At 38.0% G+C, this 19,901-nt stretch overlaps 1 protein-coding gene across 4 annotated transcripts in view; it reads right to left on the reverse strand.

Moving 5' to 3' along the window:
- Positions 1-915: 915 nt before the first annotated feature.
- The window catches only part of ZNF106 (zinc finger protein 106), a 37,258-nt gene continuing 18,272 nt past the window's right edge, over positions 916-19,901 (reverse strand). Inside the window, exons 7-23 of one of the 4 annotated variants that reach the window (XM_085224840.1) lie at positions 19,039-19,663; positions 18,028-18,097; positions 16,936-17,090; positions 16,782-16,842; positions 16,173-16,505; positions 14,549-15,323; positions 14,120-14,175; positions 13,486-13,631; positions 13,057-13,191; positions 11,483-11,599; positions 10,839-11,030; positions 9,133-9,195; positions 8,310-8,429; positions 7,835-7,906; positions 6,905-6,976; positions 6,208-6,354; positions 916-5,215 (exon numbers count right to left, since the gene is read on the reverse strand). In XM_085224840.1, coding sequence (XP_085080966.1) covers positions 5,159-5,215; positions 6,208-6,354; positions 6,905-6,976; positions 7,835-7,906; positions 8,310-8,429; positions 9,133-9,195; positions 10,839-11,030; positions 11,483-11,599; positions 13,057-13,191; positions 13,486-13,631; positions 14,120-14,175; positions 14,549-15,323; positions 16,173-16,505; positions 16,782-16,842; positions 16,936-17,090; positions 18,028-18,097; positions 19,039-19,663 — 3,196 coding nt within the window. In that variant the 3' untranslated portion in view covers positions 916-5,158. Of the gene's footprint in view, positions 5,216-6,207; positions 6,355-6,904; positions 6,977-7,834; positions 7,907-8,309; positions 8,430-9,132; positions 9,196-10,838; positions 11,031-11,482; positions 11,600-13,056; positions 13,192-13,485; positions 13,632-14,119; positions 14,176-14,548; positions 15,327-16,172; positions 16,506-16,781; positions 16,843-16,935; positions 17,091-18,027; positions 18,098-19,038; positions 19,664-19,901 lie in introns of those variants that run through there. The other 3 variants (XM_085224839.1, XM_085224841.1, XR_014883511.1) reach the window with 3 other exon arrangements.

The following is a 19,901-nucleotide window of genomic DNA, read 5'->3' on the forward strand; positions in this document are numbered from 1 at the left end:
CAGCACAAAAACAGACAGAAAAACAGCATGTGCACAGAGAGAGCACGAAGGCCAGACTTTATCAGGAGAAGTTCTTCTGAGAGGAAAGCCACTGTCTCATACATGTGGTCACAAGGCAAAGAGGATGACAGGGCTAAAAAGCAGCAGCAGAAAGCAAGCAATCTGCTAGTAAATTTGCTAGTAAAGCAAAACTACAGAAACAAATCTTGGCATCTACCCAACATTATTCTGGTAATTCATACATTTAAACTGACAGATCACTAAGAAACACAAATCTTTTGACTATAAAGTTCTTAGTATTATTGTCCTGCACTGTAACTTCCTCTGAAAGAGTAAGAAAATCATAGTTTATGTAATGTTATCCTTTAAACTCAGCTTTTGTTTTAACTCAACTTAAGTTTCATGATGACTGGAATACTGGGAGCCCTGGTTTCCAGCCATGCGTTATCTCCACTAAGCTGTTATTTTGCATACAAAAACAAGGTAGATGCTCTTGGTTGGGGTCTTCAAAGAAAAACAAAGTCTACCAGTCAAAAGATCTGGATTTTTTGACTGGCAATCAAAACTGGCCCTAAACCTCCCAATCAGTGAAAAACAAACAGTTCTAGAGAACCTCCCTTTGCAACAAGCCATGAAGCAAGGCTGTCTCACTGCACTGTCTTGTAGGCTTCTGTTGGGTGGATGGTTTCCATCTTTCCTGCTGAACTATGACATCTTAGATTCCTGCACCCTGCAAGCAGAAAATTGCAACAGCCCTCTGTCAGCACTGAAGCTTGGCCACTGCAGCTTAAAATACACAGTTCCAGAACAGCCTGGCTGACTTCATCCAGCCACAAAGGGAACGTCATGTTGTATTGAACCCTGTGAAAGAATCTTTCTATTCCAAACAAAGAAGAATCAGGCTGACAAACCATAAACAATATAAAGAACCTTTATTTTTATTTTCTTTTCATTTTTTGGCTGTGTAAAGTTTCATTATTACACTCAGTTTCGTACCAAAATGAAAGAGGAAAAGCAAGGTCAATCTGTGCAAGTGTTCTACATAGCTTAAGTCATTACTCAACCATGTTGTTTTATTCCACTTTAAAAACTTATTAACATTTGCAGCAAAATGAGATTTGAGAAGCTGGCAGGTGCATATGACAGAATATATACCTACACAGTTTGCTCTTTACTTTCACTATTAAACATTTTACAATTAGCAGCTGATACCATTTCCTTATCCTTCCTCGTATATTCTGCAATTCTGGACAACTTAAGACTATGTTTGAATGATAGTACCATAAAAGCCTGAAAACCAAGATTTATCCAGACCTACACTTGAATTTAAAGGAAGGAAAAAAAAAAATCTTTCCAGCACCATGCTTTTATTTCTGGGAACCTATAGTTTATTGTGAGCTTTCAGTCATTGTTTACCATGATTTAGCACAAGTACATGGTTTGTAAGTGTGCAATAAGACCTGCGCTACTTCAGCGCAGCACAGAGCTGAACTACTTGGAAGGTCCACAACCCACACATCTTAATCAAGGCAAGCAGAAGCTGGGGTATGTAATGCATCTTCATACAAACAGATGCAAGTTTTCCCTCTGGCCCCTTCCAGACAGGGAAGCAACAGCACTAGGCCATGCAGTGTTGCACTGTCAGTTAGCTGTTATTTTTCCTTTGATTTGAAGGAAAATGGAGCAAATAATACAGACCAGTCTTAGCACTGTTTTTTTGATTCAACACATGTGAGCATGTTGGATAAAGCTTTGTGGCACATTTGAACTTTAAAGTGATTATTTTACGCTACTTGCACTCTTCTTTTTGAGCTTGGGTAGGGCTTAATATAAGCGCACCACAACACGTTCCCCCACTTTTGAGAAGAATGATATATAACTGGTTTCAGTAAAGCCTCTCCCATTCTCCATATTACAAAAGACTACATACAATAGCTCTGAGCACTTCATGCTCATTGAGGACTCACAGCTGAATAAGCAGCATTAGTACTGCTAAGAAGAGAATGGCGACTTCCATCCCAAAAGGGACTGCCACGTTCGGTCAGCATTCAGCAAGTCCAGAGCTCATATCTAACATTTCACTAATGAAATAAAACAGCTAACCGTAAAAAATCAACCCTCACTTCACTCACTCTTCCACACCCACAACTCCTTAGTTGCATAAAAACCAAACCCATAACAAAAACAGTCCTGAACACAGGGCTTCAGATGTGTAGTGCTGCTTCTCATGCAAAAGTTACCCCACTCATGTTTCACAAAGTCCTCTTCCTGAGACTACTTCACTCTCTGACCAGAGTTATATCACAAGTAAGAACCCCCAATTGCAAACCTGGAGAGGATCTCATCAATGGCTGCCAATCTAACACACCAATTTACCATTGCTCTTCTGCAACCACGTGGAGGAAACAAACAGCCATTAACGGAAACTGCATTCCTCACAGAAGTCCAAGGAAGGAATTTCGTATCTGCATGACAGCTTCATAGCAAATCCTGTTAAGATAACCTCCCGACAAAGCAGCACAATATTTCCTCTAAGCCCTTGAGTAATATACATCTTTTTACACATACAAAGCAAAATTGATAAGCATTCATGCAGCTCTGCTATTTTCCTGTCTCTTACTCATTTTAAAGATTCTGAAAATGGATCTGTAACAACCTATGAAGTAGCAAAAGACAACATGCTAAAGCTGGACTTCAGAAGTCCAAAATTTTGGATCAGACTTTAGGAACAGAGAAGGAAATATCGCTGAAAAGGAAGTCTCCTTTTATACCATCTAGAAAAGATCAACACAATAACAAACCAGGAATGCAAGTAAAATGTAATAACTGTCTTTGTTGCAACATTTAGTGAGAAAGATCTCTTCATGTTCCTGAAAACAAAGTCATCAGCTGAGAGGATAAGAATCAGTATCAAAATCTACTTTCACACAATGTTTAGTGATAGAACCACTCCCACATGCTTGTCCTCAGAACACAGAGCTCCACACTATCACTCCAATCACAACTTATGAAGAATAGCTCAAAAAGTCAACATTAGTTCCTTCCACACTTCTACATCTCCCTCACTGCGTTCTAAAAAAAGGTTCAAAAAACCTCTTTAAATCAATAATGGTGGAAATAGTTTAAGTCATATGAAGCCCTCTACTTATAAAAAAAAAAAAAAAAACACCAAAAAACTCTCAAACACTCTTGGAGATTCCAGAGCAATAAATCAGGAAACAATGCATTCCCCCCCCCCCCTTAAAAAAAAACACATAAAACTCTCAAAGCTGCCTTGAGTCTAAGTCACATATTGCTTTTATTTCTCCTGCCTACAAACATCTTAATGAAAACAATAAAAACAAACAACAGCAACAAAAAAACTCCTCCAAAAAAATCACCCAAAGAACTACAAAAGCAGTGGAACCTCAAGAATTCCTATGTTTGAAGTAGGATTCTACTGTATATCGTTCCTATTTTATTCCTGTCTTTCTCAAGGAAAAAAACATCAATGTCAAGCAAATACAGAGGAATTACGTTTGTGCAATAACACAATATTAAAATTGTGCGCTTCAGAGAAGGCCCTGAAGTCTCTCGATTTGATAGCAGAGCTGAACATCCACGGGCCTCCTTCAGTCAGTCTTGGCCTAAAAAGATTTTGTTGCAGTCAAAGAATGAGGCTATAAAATACATTTGGTCTATGGATAGCATATGAAGTCTTGAACGGATGGTTAAAGAGACATCCACTGAAAGCAGCACATTCAGTTTGAAAAGCATTGGATATGTTTATAAGTGACTCAGTTTTGACACTGGAATATCTTTACCTTCTGTTACAGTTTAAGGAAACACCTGCTTTTTTTTTTTAATTAAGCAGAAGTCAAACACAAACAAAAAGGTCCTTGGCAGATTAGTTTCATTGTTTAAGAGTTCTTTGCCAGATTCATCTTGTTATTTAAAAAGCATCATGAATGCAAAATTTCAATTTCACTGAACACAATAGAAAAAGGAGGTCAAGTCTGTAACCCCAAGAGACAGCAGCAGAGGGACCTGCACACGTAGAGACACTCTTCCACTTTACACTGGCTTCCCTATGTCCATTATGTACATTTCTGGAAACAAGATGATTTTTTTCTATTAAACATGCATTTTGTATCCCCAGCTTCTGCTTGAGAATTTTAGACTTAAAAATCATAGAATCCTCTTGACTTTTTGTGAACTTAATACAGAAAATTAAGCTAGTTCACAACAAAAACAAAATAACACTGAAGTAGAAGAATTTAGATCTATAGAGACTTCGAATTTCTATTTGTTTGCTTTCTAATGAAGATACAGGATTATGGAATTACAAATCAAATAAGGAATCCAACCCTGGTGATGTATCACAATAATAGTGGTTACACTGAGAAACAAAAGCTGATACTGGTTTCTCCCTTCCTGCACATTAGGACCTGTAAGAGACTAAAATTGAAAGGCATGAGAGCAGAGCTGTTCTGCTGCTGCTCGCATACATGTCAAAGGACTGTTCTCCTCCAAAGAAAACACCAAAACACCTCAGGAGATGTAATATTTAGGGTAGTCTGTCACCGTATATATTGTGGCAATTATAGAAATTTTTAGACAAAGATTAAAATATAAATTACAGTTACATTAAAAAACTCATTCCAGTTCTCCCTAAAATACCATTTCTTTTTATGAAGAAAGCCAATATGTATTCTGGATACACTGTCAGATTTCTTGATGTTCTGGTTTGCAGATTTTTATTAAAATCAGCAAAAATAGATATAACTAAAACAGGCATATTTTAGTTAGACACTTAACAGGTTTCAAGCTGAGCGTGTAAACACCAGCACCCATCATCATCTAACTTCAACACCCCTCTGCCTTCCCAAACATTCTCAAGAACATACTTCATAAAAGAAGGCAGACGAGGGGGGAAATATTCTTATTTGTCAAGTTTTCAATTAATTGACAGAATCTTACATTTGGGCCACTTCTTAAATGACCAGCCTTTTGCCTACAGCATGCAACATAACCTGCAGCTCTGTAGCAAGGCTTTTCAGCTCCACTTCCTTTTTGCATTCCAAGTAGTAAAAGCAAGAGAAAAGACTGGAGTAAGAAACTGATGTTATTTGGAATAATCTTGACATGAATTACTTCCCAATGTGGGAGGTGAAAAGTTTCATGAGTCAACCCTGCTGTCATCCTCAGCATGTCTTTCAATGTGTCCCACAGCATCCTAGAAAAGAAATAAAAGTCGGTGGAAAAAAAATGACAAAAAGCTAAAAGATTCTATAAACCTCAGTTAAGGTGACACTCTGGGTAAAATAAATTTTTGGCGTTTTAAGCCTTCTTAAATTAATACCAAGCTATTATAATTTGCATAAAATCTTGTGCACCATGTGATTCAAAGAAAACAGAACAAGAGCTTCCTTTCTGACGGGAAAGCCATACCAAGTAAATGCATTCTATCCAAAGAAAGTGCTTACACTGAAATTAAGGACTCTACTTCTGTTTTTCAGTTCTAAAAGAAACTTCCTTCTATTGTGTATTATCAAAAGCATTCGACAGGGAGGCATTATATACTGCCATAGAGTAAAGCATGGATTTTACATATCAACATAAATGTCACAACCTTCCTACCCCTCCTAACTCTCAAGTCATGGCTTGATCAAGCTAGACTCCAACTCTCAAGCCTTCTTCAGTATTTACATCTGTGCTGGCATTAATACAGAATATTACAATTACACAGACTGTTACCTAAACCAGTCTCAGGCAAAGAGTAAACAGCAACAGTATCCCCAGAAATTGTGTGTACAGATCAAAGTCAAATAAAAATTTCAAACTGATATTTGTTCATCTTAAACAGTAAATCATACCACAAAAACGTAACATCTTGAGTACAGTTACCAGAATTTCTTATGGCATTTCAAGAATTTTACCACTTCCATGTAAGATTTTAAACCGAACTATTTTAAGTTTACCATATCCCAAGTTATACACCAGTGCACTCCTTACCTGTCACAAGCTGAACCCTGTTAGCCTTGTATGGTTTAACTATATTCAGTTAGGCTCATTAAGAACAAAATAATTTATTAATCTTTAAGAGAAGAAGTCCCATAATTGTGTTGACAGCATGTACTTGGTATTTAGGTGTGGGGGTTTTAGTTTTGTTTTTTTAAGCCTTTCTACTATACTACCAAATACAAACATGTTACTTGAATCAAATACCTGCTTGGAACCTTTCCTGGAAGTAAAAAAAGCATCACAGTTCTTCCAACGACATTTTAAGGTCTGAAAATTTGGGTTGGTGTGGTCAGTTAGCAAGTGTTGTTTCAGGTGGTCAACAACTCCAAAGATCAGGGAACATCCATGCCACTGGTAGAAAAAAAAAAAAGCACATCCAAAATCACCCAGGGGAAAAAAAAAAAGTAGTTAATCCCTTTATTCTTGCAACTCAACAATATTCAACAAGGACTGTTCACACACATGCCTCCTCTAACTTTTTACTGTTCGTATTCCATATACATTCTCAGTGAACTCTCTTCATTCAGTTATAAGTGAGATTTTTCCTGCTTCTAGTCATCATTCTAGATCAGCAAGAATGGGTTTAGGAAAAAAATGCCTTGCCTTCACAGAACTTAAGCTTTCTAGAGACATAGCCATTGGTTTGTTTTTTTCCTGTTCTTTTAACTGATTTTATGTCACTACCTAAAGATCACCCAAAAGAAAAATAGTTTAAAGATACTACCACTGACTTGGCCCAACGCATGAGAAATGCAACTAGCAGTATATACTCAAAGTGATTTTTAAAAGATTGAACTGTAATACATTAAAGGTCAAGCTACCCAAGGTTGAATAGTGACCATCTCTAGAAATCAGTATAAAAACTATACCAGACAGAGGCCAAATATGTTTTGCTCATTACCCAGCAACGATAGTTCTGCATCAGATTAAGCCTCACAGCTCTGACGCTGCCATCATAACATCCAGTGTAGATCTGTAAAAGAAGCATTTGTGAAGAAAAAAGCTGGGAATAGAAAAAATGAAATCAAGTTTTGAAGAAGGTTTCAGGGTAGAATATATTAGATGTAAGATTCTCATAGTCATACATTATTTAAACCAATAATATATAGAACCATACAAGCTGAAGGTTTTATTTATTTCAAGTCCTTCTGCCTATTGGAAATGCATCACTAGGATGTAACAGCCAATCTGCTGTGGGTGACACATTACAACTTCCTTTTTTGACTACCACAGAAAATTACTTTCCTTCACTCTTCAATAAAGCCACTTATCTGGATACTTTAAATTTCAGAATGCCCAAAATGGATTATAACAGCAGAACTATTCAAGCTTCAGACTCAAAGCACAAAGCTTGGCTGCACTTAGCTCTCCATCTCTCTCATATGAGAAGTAAAGGTTGGGCCATAGGTATTCCAATATATAGATCAATTCTGTTTTTACAGATAACGACCATGACCCTTTAACATAGTTTACAAGCTGAAAGTAAGTTAGCAAACAAATTCCTACATGTCATGCAGATAAGTACTTTTAACAACTATTTTATGCAAGTATTTATCCAGAAGTGTTTCTGAACTCTACCTTGCCTGAAGAAATAAGTCTGTGCACTAAACACAAGTGCATATCTGCAAGTTCTTTTGAAAGTTACCCAGTCAATAATATTACATAAACACAAGGCTGCTGTAACAACTTGATTTTTTGGCTGACATTTGTGAATACCTCTGTCTTAGCTGGAGAACAAATTCATTTCATTATCCGAGAAAAAATAAAGTTGTGTAAATGCTTGTGGAAAATACAACTTCCTATTTGAGATCAGTGAGAAGAGGGAAGTTACCATGCTCTTATGGATGGTCATACACATGATCATATCTGAATGGCCTCCATAAACTTGCAAGCGGTCATGTGACTTGAAAGAAAGAGAAACAGACATTTACTGGCACAATAGTTAGCAGGTATTTTTCACAGACATGCAATTGACAATGCTTCCAAAAGCAGTTTCCTGGGTAGCAATCAACACCCCACCCAGTGGATTCCAAGTTTTGTAGGCACAATGAAAGCTCTCTATTTTCCATTACTTCTGTGATTCCTTCTGTTACATTTGATCTTTCAAGAAGATGAAGTCACTTTCCCACTTCTTTGAGCTGAAATTATCATTGGATAACAATAGTTGAGGTTATGCTCTTTTAAAGCTCACGTATTTTGGCCGCAAATTCTGAGTGGGCCAGAGACCAGTAAGCACAAAGATGACTTCCTGAAATCATTTAACATGTTAGGTAATTTTTTTTATTAATAACCATCTATACTCTTACCTGTAGTTCATAAACACGAACAAATTTATCGAGGCATGCTGTTACCATCACTTTCCCCAGAATGTTCACAACCGTTACTGCGTGGTTATGACCTTTATAGATCCGTACCAGTTCTCCAGTCTGTGCCAAGAACAAGGAGAGGCAAGCAGCTTATTATTTTTAGTGAAACAAAACTGTTTTAGTTTTACTTGAATAGCTAGCTTCAACTCTCAATCACAGAACAGCTATATCCTGTATTAGACTGCCATTTCCTACAAAAGCACTTATAGACTATGATCAAGAATATTTTCTTTGCTGAAGTTAACAAGGAGCTACTGCAGTCCAATAGAAATGCACATCACTATGAGAAATCTACTTCCCCTCTTTCCATCATCATCTACATGTTCCATCTATCCTGCAATTGATACTGTGCTTATCAGTACTAGTAGTATTTATGTAGCCACAAGGACCATTGAGCAAATTTAGCTAAATACACAGAAATATACTTTTCCCTGTCAATTAACTGAAAGTGTGGTAAGTTTTAGTCTCATTCACCACATGGCTACAAAAACCCTTTCCATATTATCAGTAGCTTTGTGGAAATATTTGCAAAAGCAAGAGCCCCCGATAAAAGAGTGCTATATACCATATTGAGTCAACACATTTAATGGATGTTTCCTGAAGTATTTTACCCCTCTTCATCCCCCCCTTAGTTACTGTAGTACATAGTCACATTAAATAAAGAACAAAAACATATGGTTTTCTTTTCTGAAGGTTATTTTTTTCTATTCAATTATTTGCAATGTTGACAGAAGTCATTCCAACTTTATAGAGAAAAACTTACATGAATGTTGTGGGCATGGACAGACTGGTCACTAGAACCACTGAACACCAGATCATTCACAACCTTCCAAAAAAAAAAGAAAGTGTTATTTCTACTCACTTTTACATAAAAACATGAAAGTGGCCAAATGAAACATTCTGATCAAAGATCAGAACATTCTGATTCATGATTGAAGTTGCACAATATTTCCTGTATCTGACAGAAAAAAAAAATCAACCAAGTACAAAAAAACGCACACACCAAGTTAATTGAGAGCTAGGACGCATATTAAGCTACCCTAATGATAATTTGATACTTCACAACTGACATTAGAAGCCCACCAGGCTAATTTATCCTGCAGACTACTCTCAGGGCCAACTGAGCTCCAGATCCAGGACCAAGTGAACCAAATACAGAATGCTGTTCCCACATGCACTAATTAAACCTAATGCTTCCTGTTACTACTGAATCTGCTGTGTGCTTTTGTTATAGAAGACAGTGCTCCCAACAAGTATCAGTCTAGAAAGGATGCTTAACAGTTCCATGATGGATCAAGAAGGAACCACAATACACTGACACGCAAGCTGGACTAGGGCAGAGAGTTCACAAGGAAAAAAAACACCATGTCAGTGAACCATATCCAAGACGACAAGGACTGTGTATGGAACAGTCATCCCCTATTTATAGATGACTGTAGTTAGAGCAAAGCAGCCAGACAAGCATATACACCAACTTGTAACTTCAGATACTACGTTACATCAGGCCAAACAATAAAATAACCATCAAATGGGCAGGCTTATGTCATTCATAATGACAAAATTAAAACAATCTTCTTAACATGAATAGAGCCATACAATCTGAAGTGTGATATATGCCACCCCGAAGATTGTTCATTGGCAGGGAAGCTGGCTCTGGCTATACCAGAGTCCTTTCAGTAGTATCCTGAAATTATGTCCACATTCAGCAGCTCAAAAATTTCAAGCCTAGACTTAAGGAAAAAAAAATTATGCAAAAAGCATATTTTAGTTCAGAATAAATTGTGATTCTTCTACTAAAGGATAGTTTTCTAGATACTTTTTTTTCCAGTTGCCTGAGAGGTTTCTACAATTAAAGTACGTGAAAGTTAGCTTCACCTTTTTGCCAACTTTTCCTCCATTCTTTCATTCTGGGGATCTCACTCTTCAAGATTCCCTGAAATTGTTTAATAACAAGAAACAAACATGCTTCCTACAAACATAAACATCAGATTCTACAGCACAATGACAGTTTTCCTATCAAACCACTGTTATCTTTTGAAACAGAAAGCATCTATTGTCTACCACCATCAGCTAATTATTAGATGAAGGAAAAAGAAAAAAGATGACAGTGTACAGCAAAAGCAAGCAATGACAGTGCCTTTAAATGGGATACGCGCAATACAGAGCAATAGCAGGTAATAAGGAAAATTGGCTGACCCCTTATGATGACAGTAACAGCTCAAGAGGAGCAAAATCCCTATCCACAGAGATGCTGCTCCCTTGACTGCTAACCCTTAAATAAGGGTGAGGAAGGGTGGATCCACACTCCACCCCTTCCGGTCACTCAAGTACATTGCTTGCACCTGAGCACCCTGACTTAGCCACACCTTCTCACCTGGTGCTCAACGATTGGTTCATGCTGTGATCTGGCAATTCCACTGCACAGTTCTAAGGATCCTCTATCAAAAAACATTTTTGGGAAACACTTGCCTTCATGCAGAGTATAGTTTTGCTGTGACCTTCAAGAGTTCTGAGAAGCAACCCATTCCGTGCATCTCGTACACTGATGGTGCAGTCATAGGAGCCCACTACCAACAGCTTGCGTGCTCCTTCCTGAGCTGTGGCCAAGCAGCTCACTGCTCTAGGGCTGTGGCATTCAAAGGTATCAACTTGCTTGTTGTTCTGTTGGAGTGGAAAAATTGGTATTTAAGAACTAAAACTTTGCTATGACTATCTAGGAATTAAGTTTCCAAATCAACAAAGTGACTCCTTTAATTGGGCTTTAAAGCAAAATAAAACAGTAATTATTAAGGAAAAGCCCAGTAAATCCCCCTTCAGAGTTAGAAAAAGAAGAGCAAAAAGCATTCATTGAGAAAAACACATACAAGTACATAACATGTATCAGCTTTCAAAACTCATTAATGAAATCAAAACACCAGAGCAGTTAAGAGAAAGGCAACTGGAGGATAGGGGAGAAGGGATAAGAAAGACTAAGAAGGACCAAGAGTGACTATTTATACAAAAATACTTAAGTTACAAATACACGTATTACTCAAGAGGAAGGACTGAAAGAAAAACGAAGTGGAAACTGCATTGGAACAGGCTTTTAACTGCCAATATTAAACCAAACTAACCTTTATACTGAATGTAACAACACTGCCATTTGCAAGGCCTGCATAAAGGATCCGCCATCTGCTGTGTAAACAGAGCACCCGATCTTCCAGTTTAAACTGTTCCATGCATTCTTTGGTCTGGCAATAGAAATAATTATTTAAAGCTTTTCATCAACTGAAAACAGTTCAGACAAAAAAAAAGTCTGGAGTGAATGATGATTTTCACCTACGGACTACATTTCTTGAACTAGCAGAGCTGGAGAAAAGCATCTTAATATCTAGTGTCACCTAGCAGTCTGATTTTTTTTTTTTTTTTTTAAATCTGCTCATTCCTATCTTTGGGACTTGATGGTACTTAAACAACTAACTGTAGTACCTTTAGCACTAAAAGCTTTCTTCTAGCCACAACCTCTAACATACATACCAGCTTAGAGTAGGAATATGAAAAACACCCTGTTACACGCTTGAGTTCAAGGAATACCCATGAAGTCCTCTACAGGAACGTGTCATGAATCATCATCTGAAGTGTCAAAAGTATCTGTCAGTTTACTCCCAAGAGCAGATATTTACCTTCCAGTCCTTGAATCTAAGAGGGCTGTTCTGAAAGTAATGCCTCCTATTTTATCATGTTAGCCCACAACATCAGAGGCATTGGTGGTGTGGCAGTAGAGGTGAACCTACCGAATATTCCATTACATTTTGTTGCCTTGTGACAGATGGCAGCAGAGGAGCAGTCTGACAATATGGTGCCTGACATGGAAGTGCATATGAAACACAGGTGTCACTGATTTCCCACATATGGAGAAAATGGCACCCACAGACATTCATTGATGCTTGCTGAACATTTATGGAGATCAAACAGTGGATGTGAGCACAGTCAGACTGCAAGTGCTGCATTTCAGCAGTGGCAACAGGAAGGTGAAAGACAAGCCACATTCCAGATGGCCATGCATAGCTGTCACCTCTACTGATGCTGGTTTTTATAAGCATAGGATGCAGGCTCTTGTTCATTTCTAGCAAAAATGCACAGCTAACGGTGATGACTATCTTCAAACAGTGTTTTGTAGCTGAGAATTTGCTCTATCAAATCACAATCAGTACTATTGTGCCCTTTACATCTGTTCCAATTTCCATTGAAATAATTGGGAGGCATTACTTTTGGAGTGACCAGCATACACTTAGAACAAGCCTTCCTACTGTTTATCTTTCAAATTTCAGCTTCAAAAAAACCTCAGCCTTCCCTGCCAGTTCTCTCAAAAGCTGTTCTGTAAGGAGAACTGCATTTTAATATCAGAAATGAAGTTAGACAGAGTGAATTCAAAATTCAGACAGACAACCATCCCGCACATTTGCATTCCCAATATGAGGTCTCATCATGCTGTTCTGACAAGAACTCCACTGATAAACAAACCAAAAGATTAGCTTGTGGTTTTGTTTTTTTTTTTTCATTTTTTCCTTCCTGCTCTGTTCTAATGAGGTATGGAGTGAGGCTCATGTATAGCTCGCTGGATTTAAAATGGCTTATTTCATTTATATTTGCAAAGAAACATTGCATAATAAAGCAGAACATGTTCATCAACACAGTGTTGAAGTACCTTGATATTGTAACAGTTGATTGTGTGATCACTTGAGCCAGTGTAAAGCGCGGCATTCTTCCCATTTGTCTGAGTGACCAGGAGGCAGTTCACTTTTGAAGTATGTCCTTCAAAGACGGCCACACACTTCCTGCTCTAGAAAGCAAAGCACATGGTCCATCACACTAAAGGTCTGCAATACCTCTCAGGATCCATGCCTGATAAAGTAGGGTGGAACAGCTAATAAAAACAGCAGGACCTGCAACAAATGCCTTTTATCCCTCTTACAAGATGAAGGGGAGAGAAGAGAGACTTGAAGATAAACAGTAAATAAAAAAAAAACCTAAGCACTCAAAGCAGCTATCTCCTTAACTATATAAGGCTTCACAAAACACAATTGCAATCTTGTGACTGGAATTGTTCTTACACCATTGTCGCAACCTTACTTACAACCAGATTGTAGGCACAAACAGTTTTGTCTGCTGAGCAGGTGTACAACAAATTTCCAAAAATCTGAATAGCATTCACTGCAGCCAGGTGTCCTTCAAAGCTCCCCTCTGTAGGCTCTTCATCCTCACCTGGCTCTGAAGATACTTCTGTAGAATAGAGATGCACATTCTTTGATTGTGTGAAGAAACACAAACATACTACTGTTTGTTGTTTTTTTCCCCCACCAAACAGCAGAACTATTATGTAGGCTCAGCACCTTTATAGATAGAATATAGAGAACTGCAGTTCTCAGCTAGAGTCTGTAAGTGTCAGAATACAACATAAAAAAACCTGAAAGATCTTCACACACCTAGTCCAGAAAGATCTTTAAAATAGCAAGAGGATTGTATTATTGTCTGTCCCACAGCCTCATGGAGACTGTGTAGAAGGATTGTTAACGTGGGATGTGGTAGCAAAGGCTCAAGGCACAAAGCTCTCAGTGAGGGATAATGTAGGTGAGCATGCTTCACTTTTTATGCTTTAAGTGTACTTTATCTTCATAGCTAAATTCCTCCGGCAGCAGTTTAGTCTAGACCTGACTTCAGTTCTTGCAATATATCACATACAAACTACAAGAACAGCTCAAAAGATGTACCTGATGAGTTCTTTGATCCTCTTAGTGATGATATAGAAGCCTGTGTCTCAGCCACACTATAACAGAAATAAAGGTAGCAAGATTGGATTCTGCTTGCTCATTTTCCAATAAGTTACTGATATAAGTAGTACTCCAGAATACAAAACTCTGCACTAAGCAGAAAACTATCTATAGCAGGCTAAGATAAAAATATTTTCCATGCAGCAGGGCCATGTTCCAATTGTTAGAGAGAGTGGCAGATAACAATGCACATTTGTTAGCTGGATTAAAGCAGCAAGTTCAGTTTACAACATACAGACATTTTCCCTCAATTTTAATTTCTGAACAAGATTAAGAATTACTGATGTAAAACTTTCTGAAGAGGAAAAAAATATATCTTATGAGCATCATTTCATGCTTTTACTTTTGAGAGATCTACAACAATCTTACCTTCCTTTCGTATCATCCCTATAACTTGTGCCAATCTCACTGGTAGAGCTCACTTCATCATAACCTGAGCAAGATGCCTCTAAGACTGCTTGGTCCACAGTGCTGCACAACTCTCTCTTTGATGGGCTGTCTGGTTTCTCATCTCCTGACTCTGATGAACCAACATCAACCACTTCACACTGGGGCATTGCAACTTCCACTAGTTCCAAAGAAGCATCACTATCATTCTCATCCTTATTTCTAGCTGCTTGAATAGCAACACCATCTCCTTGTTTTTGAGGAGTTGATGTTGTAATTTTTTCTCCTTTAGGAACTTTTCCACTCTTGACCTTCCGGGTAGGCTTACAGTCAATTATATCCTGTTCTGTGTCACTGTTTTCTGGTACATGAGCTGCCCTCAGCGTTTTCTTTTTCCTTAACTTTCTTCTCCTTCTGTTTCCCTTTTCTGCTGGGACTAGACTGTTTGCTGCCTGTTGTTCCGATGGTTCTGCTGACGATCTGGGAGTTTTATCCATTGGCATTTCTAGAAGGACTGAACGATTTGGAAGCAAGGTGCTACACTGATCCAGTAAAAAGCTTTCAGTCACTGTACCATTTGCTTCTCTTTTGCTGAAAGTAGACAGCGAAGGAGAAGGATTCTCCAAAAGTCCAGCCTTTCCCCTATCCACAGCAGGCTTGTGAACTTCTTGACTAGTGTGCTGGAAACAAGCTGTCAGCTCTGATAGGGATATGGTTGCAGAGATAACCGGATACACTGATGTTTTTTGGATGATTTCTTCTGAAGAAAAGAGACTAGTGTTATACTCATTCTCTACAAGATGCAAAGCTTGCTTTCCCTGCAATTTTTTGTTTATAATTAAATGTGCATGTAAAGTACTGTAACACTGTAATGCGATGGAAAGCATAGCAAATGACAGTGTGCTAGCAAAGTCCTAGGCTGTAGCAAATGAGGATTTGCTCAAATGTGGCAGCCCTGGACAGAGAAACAAAGGAAAGAATCTGCTTACCCTAGGAAGGCCTTAGGTATGCAGGAATCCTCAGCAAGATACCCTTGCCTTCACTGCCAACCCTTAAATAAGGTCTGGAAAGGGGTGGAGCCATGATGCAAGCTGCATTACACACAGCTAAGCTCCACTGGGTTGGCTCTGCCTTTCCACCAGGTGCTTAATCTGTTTCAAGCCATGACTTAACATTTCTGCCACAAGTACATACTCCTGTATGTTGAAAGGATACGTGCACATGCACATCTGCTCTTCCAGTCAGCTATTTGGTCTTTAAAAAATGCCACTGGGAAATACAATGTTTACTTGTGTACAAAGTGTATCAAAGCAAGGGGGCAAAAGATTCAAGTTTCTAGATGACTGGATGCTTTCAAACTTCTGAGAAAAAAATCTTTGGTGAATCCTACAGTACTGGCTGTTACTGTGTTCCTTTACCTTCAGTCATCATTACTGTGAAAGGCCATTATTAATCAGCACAAGCCTAATGTGCCTCAGCTGCTCAATGTGGGTTAACCCCTAAACAACAGCCTGCACGTTTGTTACCCAACTTGCTTATTCTACAGAAAAAAGCAAAAGAACTCCTTGCATTTTCATAAAGCTACTTCTTAAAGAGCCACACGTACCATCTTTCTGTGCTACCACTTCTGTTCGTGAAGAGCATAGAGAGCTCTGGAGTACAGTATTCACATTTTCTTCTGAGGCTTCCAAAGACACAGGTTCTCGTTTAATTTGTACCGAGGAGTCTGGAGGAGTGGTGAATGCGATGCCAGAATGGAATGGTGTTGATGTGTTTACATGAACAGCAGTTCCCAGTGGAGGTACAGATAAAGTGTCCAAAAGGGGCAAGAAAGAGCCTGCAGGAAGCAAATCAGCTGACACCTGAGATTCGCTGTTTCTTCTCTCACTTGAGACACTACTGGGGAGTTGCTCTGACAGTTCAGAAGGTTCATATGTCTCTAATGGTAAAAGCGGAGAGGAAAAACAAAACAAAAAAATGAAAAGTCAGTGGTATCAAGAGATAATTTCTGACAGATAGACAAGGAAGAGAAAAATTTGCAAGAAATCCAGTAGATGCAGCACTACTAAAGGCAATATATCACATCTGAATAATAAAGACTTCACTGTGAAAAGCCTAAAGTTTGTTCTACTTTTTACGAGGGCAATTTTTACAAGACACTGAGTTCAAAGAATATGAGTCACTATTTCAGTGCTATTGTTTCGCAGTCTCATACCTTGTAGGCCTTGCAAGATCTGGATCCTCTGGCTTCTCAGTGCACTCATTTCCATGGTTATCTGCAAAACAGGAGTTTTTAAATCACTTCTATTAATGATAGTTTCTCAGGCTGCTAACTTCTAGTTCTGCCAGTCTCAAAAGTCTACTGTTACCTGTTGCTTTAACACAAGGAACCGTTGAACCTCAACATAGGCAGCCTGCAGGGCAGCTCTAGCCTGCAAGAGACTATTGTCCACACTATGCAGGGACTTGCTCAATTCTTCTTCCCTCAGTGAAATAGCCAACAATTGGTCTACTTGAGAACGTTCTGGAAAAAAGTCCACATAATTTAGCATATAACAGTACTTGGCAACACATTAAAATACATGACAAGTAATACCTCAAGTTTCCAAACATATAAACACATGAATTTGGTAAAGCACTAATAGTTGTGCAAGAGACTTAAAAGCATCTATGCACAGTTACAGTCATGTATTACATAGAAGAATAATTCTCTTTAAGTTATCTCAACTTTGACTGCAGTAATTTTTTTTTTTTTTTTAAAATCATAGTTTTTCCAGCTCTGAACAGAAAGCCACCTTCTTCCACAAAGATCTTTTATTGAAGTGTATATACACAGGAAGTACAAATGCATACTTTTCAGTAATGTAACTAAAAAAGGCAAAAAAATTAAAACTAAATATGATTTAAATTATTCAGCTAATCCAGAGGTCAAGAAAAGGCAAGTTAAGACTAAAAGACCTCTATGATAAAATCATTTATTAATCAAAATAGCATCTGAGCTGTGAGACTCGTTTACAATCTCCTAACAATCTGCAAGCACCGTTTTCAATAAATATCCTCCTTTTTAGAGGCCCTCTGGCATTACAGAGATGCTCCAAACGAATCAAGTTTCAATTTGTGCACTCCTCAGCTTTTTTCAAGTTAATTTCTTTCAATAGATTTACTACAATGATATGGTGATAGAACAAAGCAATATAAAGAAAATCCTTCCATGCATTGAATTTTACTAGTCACTTGAAAGCCAGGATTTCAAACAAGAATGGAAAGAGAAGAGACCCAAACATATCTGGTTGTTCTAGCTCTAATTTTGTAGGTCTTACAGACCTGACAAGAGTCTACCCTATGACCCTGAGCAAGAGCCAAGACACAACACTAAGGAACTGCCACTACAGCCAAGTCAGAACACTACTAGGCCTTTACAGTCTCTATCCTAGACATACATGCACACAGTAGTCACTCACCTTTTTTACCTTTGATTTTTCTTCTTTTATTCTTTCTTTCCAGACTGGGGATTTCAGGAGAGGATCCTTCCTACAAGTAAGATTCCTTGTTAACAAAAGACACAATAGCAAGTTTGCCTAAATCAAGAAAGCAAACATCCACTGTTATCTCAAGAAGCATCACTTCTAGCCACAGGAAAGAACATGTACAATCCCGCACATTCTTACGTAACTTGTCCTTCCCTCTCTTCTTAAAAGTGGGAATGAAACAAAGTTAGGGCCATGTTTTCATCTCAACTAACATGAAATATTAAAATGAGCAGGCAGCTTTCAACATGCTTAGATTCTCAAGACCACACTTGGTTCAGATTTTCTGCTTCATAGATTTAGTTGACAATCTAAAGGATGAAATTAGTGAGGAATTTAAATTCTCACTTCCTGCATGTAGCAAATCCATTCTTATTAATTTGTTCAGAAGCTTCTTTTTTACTTTGTGTAAGACTAAGACAAGGCAATTAAACTAATTCAGATGGAGAAATTTCTGGCTTAGAGACAGATAGGCTACCATCTTCAATCTTTTTCTACCTTATTTTAAGTGTTTGGTTTTGTAAAGAGGATTGTCTTCCCTTGTTTGATCTTAAGACCTGAAATGTCTAAGAAAACAAATGTCTACTACAGTTTAGCTTTCATTTCAGTTTTAGAACACAAAAGATCCTCACTGCAACACTAACTCTTTCATTGAAATATTTTAACAGCTTATTTACTAGCTTAGTATGCTTGTCACTAAATCAAAACTGAAGAGCATCTGTAGTTCCTACTAATAGAAAAGTACTAACCAAAGATCTTGTGCTAAAAAAGCAGAAGTTGAAAATATTTTTAAATACAATTAAGTCAAATAAGCAAAATAAACCTATTAACATACAAGGCAATAAAACAAAGAGAAAGTCATCCTTAGAGACCATTCTAAAGTGGTCATAACCTGGGAAACAACATTTTTAAGCACACCAAAACTGCACAAAGTTGTACACTTACTCCTGTCGCTCTTCGTTTCTTTCCAATTCCTTGGCTGTCATTTTGCTCAGTACCAGAAGTGTAGCTACTGTCTGTTGCTGCATCTATATTACTAGACACTGCAAGAAGTACATCACTTGAAGCCAGAGGATTTTCTTCTGAGATTTCTAACACATTCTGTTTTTCAAGAAGAGGTGTTCTCTTATCTAGACTGTCTTGCTCTGCTTTTGTGAGGCCAGTGAGCTCAGAAGTAGTAGCCTGTAGGCTTTGTTTCCTTCCAGTGGTCTCAGTTCTTTCAGATATAAATGGTGACAAAGAAAGAGAAGAGGTCTCCTGTTTCAAGTCAGCTTCAATGTCAACACTTGCCTCGCATCCAGATGTTATATCACGTAGGTGTCTGGCTGCAACTATTTGCCTTTCCTCACATTCTTTTGCTTTGGGTTGCTCACTAAAAAAGCTGTAAGCAGAAGGGTGCCTGTCTGCAATGACACTGCTTTCAGAAAAGCTACGTTTTCTGGCTGACCCAGGTACTGCTAAGGAAATCCCTTCCCACTGGAATCCTTCCAGGGTAGACAGATCAGATTCTTCACCAAGTTCTAGACTCTCTTGATCATTTTGAATGAGAGGCACCATTTCTATACCAAACCTTTAACAAAAAGAAAAAACCACGTTTAACAAACCATTTGAATCTTAAAAAAAAAAAACTCCCTTTTTCCTAGCTGCATGTTACTGTTTGAAAAGATCAGCAACTCACTAAACTGGTATTCTGCAGTTTATGTCTCATGAAGCAAAGCAGTATCTTCTGTGTATCACAAAATCACATTTTGTTGCTAAGAACTGACAGGACAATTTCCAAATCATGAAAAGAATCTTCATTAGCTTTT

This window comes from Meleagris gallopavo, chromosome 5 (genome assembly GCF_905368555.1).
Source record: "Meleagris gallopavo chromosome 5, MGAL_WU_HG_1.1, whole genome shotgun sequence".
Lineage (NCBI taxonomy): Eukaryota > Metazoa > Chordata > Aves > Galliformes > Phasianidae > Meleagris > Meleagris gallopavo.